Source organism: Chrysemys picta, unplaced genomic scaffold, assembly GCF_011386835.1.
Source record: "Chrysemys picta bellii isolate R12L10 unplaced genomic scaffold, ASM1138683v2 scaf4291, whole genome shotgun sequence".
Classification (NCBI taxonomy): Eukaryota; Metazoa; Chordata; order Testudines; family Emydidae; genus Chrysemys; species Chrysemys picta.
In genome coordinates this window covers 1-4,135 of record NW_027056991.1, presented here as the reverse complement: position 1 = coordinate 4,135, position 4,135 = coordinate 1, and the positions used below count along the sequence as shown (strand labels likewise).

Sequence of the window (4,135 nt, the reverse complement as noted above, 5' to 3'; positions counted from 1 at the left end):
CAGGACCTTGGTTGCAACAATGATCTATATGGTCCCAGAGGATATCAATAACGTCACAAACCCATTCCCCTCTCTGGGTCCAGCAGCACACAGGCCAGGCAGGCCTCTCAGTCTCCCTCACCCACGCACAAAGGATGCCCGAGGCGCAGCCAAATAGCCCTGGCTCCAAACCTCACCTGCAGCAATTGTGATCCCACGCTAACAGGGGGCCACCTGGGATCCCATGTTCTGCGATCCACCCCCCAGAGCTGCACCCCCACTTGAAGGCCCTTTGCCTGACCTTATCGATGGATGCCTTGAGGAAGTTGTCCAGCAGGAGGCGCACCTCGGCCAAGGAGCAGGAGCTGATCACCACGGAGGTGTCGGTGGAGTCCAGCTCCTCCTACGGTGCAAGAGAGACCCCGAGGGAGGGGAATTAGAACGGCGCTGAGGGCGGTGAAGGGCAGAAAGCAGAGGGCCAGCAGAGACACCAGCGCCACGGAACCGGGGGGGGTTTCCTTGACTGGCTGACGCCGGCAGGGACGCAGGTGCTCTGCGAGCAGGCGGCAGGGAAGACGACTTGCATGCCAATACTGTGCATGAACACTCGCACTGGAAGTGTGCCTGGAACCAGGCCCCTGATTGGGCCATCTATGGGGACTGAACCACACACCTGCAGATTTAAAGAAGAGGCGCTTCTACCGCCTGGACGGCAGGAGCTGCTCGCTAGCCAGGTGACCAGAGCAGACCAAGGGCAGGTTTACACTGGGAACTTATACCAGCATAGCTATGTCTCTCCAGGGTGTGAAAATCCTCCCCCCCCACCACCATCCCGGAGAGTGTTGCTCTGCCGACCGAACTAAACAGCCACCTCCTTGGGAGATGGATTACCTACTCCAACGGGGAGCGTCTACACATAAAGCCTTGCAGCTGTAGCAGATTAAGCATGGACATATACTAAAAACCTGTTTACGACCTCCAGCTGCTAGGAGGGGAGCAGAGAGCTACACTATGCTGAACCTGGGTCAGACCCCCCATGTCATTAACGGTGCGTCCACACAGCAAAGAAAAACCCACAGCAGCGAGCCTCTGGCCAAAGGATTCGGGCTTGCACTACGGGGCTAAAAGTAGCAGTGTAGACATTCCCGCTCATGGGCTCCAAGACCCTCCAGAGTCCAGGCTCCAGCCCTTGTGTGAATGTCTACACTCTTCGTTTTAGCCCCGTAGCCCTGCGAGCCAAGGCAATGGATCCAGGCTCTGAGACTTGTGCTGTGGGGTTTTCCTTGCAGCACAGACACCCGACAGGTGCCAGGGAGAAAGGCCTCATTATTAGGCTATTGTTTCTCTGTGGAAATATTTGATTAAACAAAAATTTCCATTCTGGTCAAAATCCCACCCTCCCTTTACAAAAATCTGACATCAGAAAAGAGACTCAATGTTTGACAACAGCTTTCAGCACAAGTTCGCGGTTTCAGAAAAGGGAAACTCTTTCCCAAGACCCCCAATTTTTTTGCCTTAAACCATCAAAACTGATTTTGAAAAACCACAAAAATTCCAGTTTCTCGGGGGGAGGGGGGGGCGGGGGCGGGGAGGAGAAACTGATTTTTTCTTCCCCCTGGGAAATTTCAAAAGAAAAACTAAAAGGGTTTGATATTTCCTACAAAAGCAAACAGCATCTTCAACCCTCTCTCATGGCTACACCTGGAGTTGGCTCTGAATACCGGGCTGCCGCCCGTGCTTGGCTTCGGTCTAGGCTACAGGAACACCACTGTGGAACTGGGCTGGGTCGAGGCAGTTTCTCACAGGAGGTTGTGTTGCCGTATATGCAGGGAATGGAGAAAGCCCATGTTCTAAGCATGTTTGGAGCCTGGCGGCGACCCAGGCTGGAGCCTGGTGCTGACATGGGTTTTTCTGTGCACACAGACAGGATTGAGCGTGGCTAGACCACGCCTTGCCCGCAGCACTGGATACACCATGGGTACATTTGTCCCATGGTACGGACAGGGCTTCCACTGACTCCAGCATGTGCAGAACTCCCATCAGGGCTGTTGGGCCTAGCAGCTGGTGGTGGACATCATGCTCTCCGCAGCCGTCCCTTCCACAAATAAACCATCCAGCACCGATGGAGACCCTGGTGGACCAACATATAAGGGGCTTCCTAAATCCTGGCCCCGACCTTGCAGACCGTGCAGCGGAAGAGGGCTGATTCTTGGCCTCTGCTGGTCCAAGCCAAGCCACAGCCATGTCCGTTAGCCTGGCGCCCACGGGCCTACGGCAGCCTATCGCACCAGCCCCGTGAGTGCTCAGGCACCTGCTGAACTGGGCCTTATACAGCCGTCATCAGCAAACAAGCAGAGAAAGCAGCCAGACTGCAACAGCTGCTCTGTGACGTTTCTGTAGGGAGGGGGCGAGCACTGGGGGCTAAGAGCAGGGAGCCAGCTCGGCCCTGAGTCCCTGTGTGACCCACAACAGAACGTTTCAGCCCAGAAATCGGAGCTTAGAAAGCAAGAGGACCCTGCAAACCTGCCTCCTGCACCCCTTATGCTTAAACTGCCTAGAGGAAGAGTCCAGCCAGCCAGCCTCCTGCTCACGCCCAGTCCCCACCCCAACTATCAACCAGCCCCCAGAGCACCCCCTTTCCCTTACAGCACACAATGCCCTGGGGTGATCTCCCCTGCTCCCCCTCCCATGAGACCAACTCCCCATATACAGACCCCCTGCACCTCGCCCCCGCCCGCAGGCCCCCTCCCCCGGCACCTTGGTCTCCTCCAGCTGCATGATGGTGGCCTGGCAGTCGGCGATGCTGTCGGTGATGTAGTCAATGTTGGCTGTCAGCACCTCGATCTCCTCGTTCAGCTCCTGCAGGCCCTTCTGCTCCTCCGGGCTCTCCGCCTGCAGCTTTCCCCTCTTCCCCTGCAGCGCCTCCTGCAGCAGCGCCAGCTCCTCGCGTTTCTGGGGGGCAGGTGGGAAGGAAACGCCTCAGCCGGCGCTGTCCAGGTGCCAGCAGCCTCCCAGCACTCCTGGCCCTCGGTCATGCTCAGACCACCCAATCCCCACCAGGGCACTGCCCCCCACACCTCACCTTGATCAGCCGCTCCATATCCGCCTCCAGGTTGACGATGGTCATCTTCTGCATGACAACGTCAAAGATGCGCCGCTCCAGCAACTGCCACTTGAGCCGGGCCGCCTTGCTGAAGGTCTGGCTCATCCCCTTCTTTGGGAACTTCTTCCTGCAGTGGGATGGGACATGGTCGGGGGCTTCCACCAGGCGGGCGCTCGGCCATCACGCCCACTAGTGCTCAGGACAGAGGGGCATTTACACATCAGGTCTCCAGCCAATGTGGAGAGTCTCACGTGTCAAACCACATGGCAGAGTCGCCCACGATGATAGAGCGATCGTTTCCCGTGTTCCCACAGAACTCCGCTCCCATCTAATACCCAGGAGCCCGGGGCCTGAGGCCCAAGCAGGGAATGAGGCCGCAGGGGACACAGATTCGGAAGCACTGGTCTGACCTGACGGGCCGAGCCCCATTCACGGAGGGCGAAGGGTCTCCCAGGAAGTGGTCGATTTTCAGGTTCCACTGGCGCATGATGCTGGAGACCGAGCGAGAGCCGGACTCCGGTTCCGAGGAAGTGGTGCTGGCGGACACCTCCGCACCTGAGTCCAGTATGGCTGGCTTCTGACTCAGCCTCCCAGAGACCCCGTCCGACATGGGCTTGGCCAGGCGGCGCAGAGCAGAGACCTGGGTGAGAGCAGTGCCTGAGGGCTGGGCCTCCTGGGAACACCCGCAGGGGGCATCGCCCCCCAGCCGCAGAGCGACTCCAACGCTTCTCAGGTGGCAAAGTGAGCCCGGGAGCAGCTGAGCACCTTTCAAGAGAGCTGAGCCTATCTGGGCTGGGTGAAGGTCCGGTACCTGTGGATAGCAGTTTCCCCAGAATGCATCAGGAGGGGCTGGGATCGAAGCACCGCACCATCCCGCGAGCTGTACGGGTGCTGGGGCAGGAGGCAGCCTGGACGAGTCACGTGACCAACTCAGCTGCCAGGACCCAGCTCCAGGAAGGAGGGAGGGGGACACAGCCTGTTGTGCACAGTCGCACATGGCATGCAGAGAATTCCTCCTTCCTGACCCCAGAAGATCAGCTGCCCCCGGAGGCA

At 58.5% G+C, this 4,135-nt stretch overlaps 1 protein-coding gene across 1 annotated transcript; it reads right to left on the bottom strand.

The window, feature by feature from the left end:
* Positions 1-7: 7 nt before the first annotated feature.
* Positions 8-3,883, bottom strand: LOC135980553 (kinesin-like protein KIF21B). The gene is made up of 4 exons (XM_065580503.1): positions 3,493-3,883; positions 3,062-3,209; positions 2,737-2,931; positions 8-382 (listed from the first exon to the last, which is right to left on the bottom strand). The coding sequence occupies exons 1-4, from the start codon at positions 3,690-3,692 to the stop codon at positions 173-175; spliced, it is 753 nt and encodes a 250-aa protein (XP_065436575.1). The 5' UTR covers positions 3,693-3,883; the 3' UTR covers positions 8-172.
* Positions 3,884-4,135: the final 252 nt, after the last annotated feature.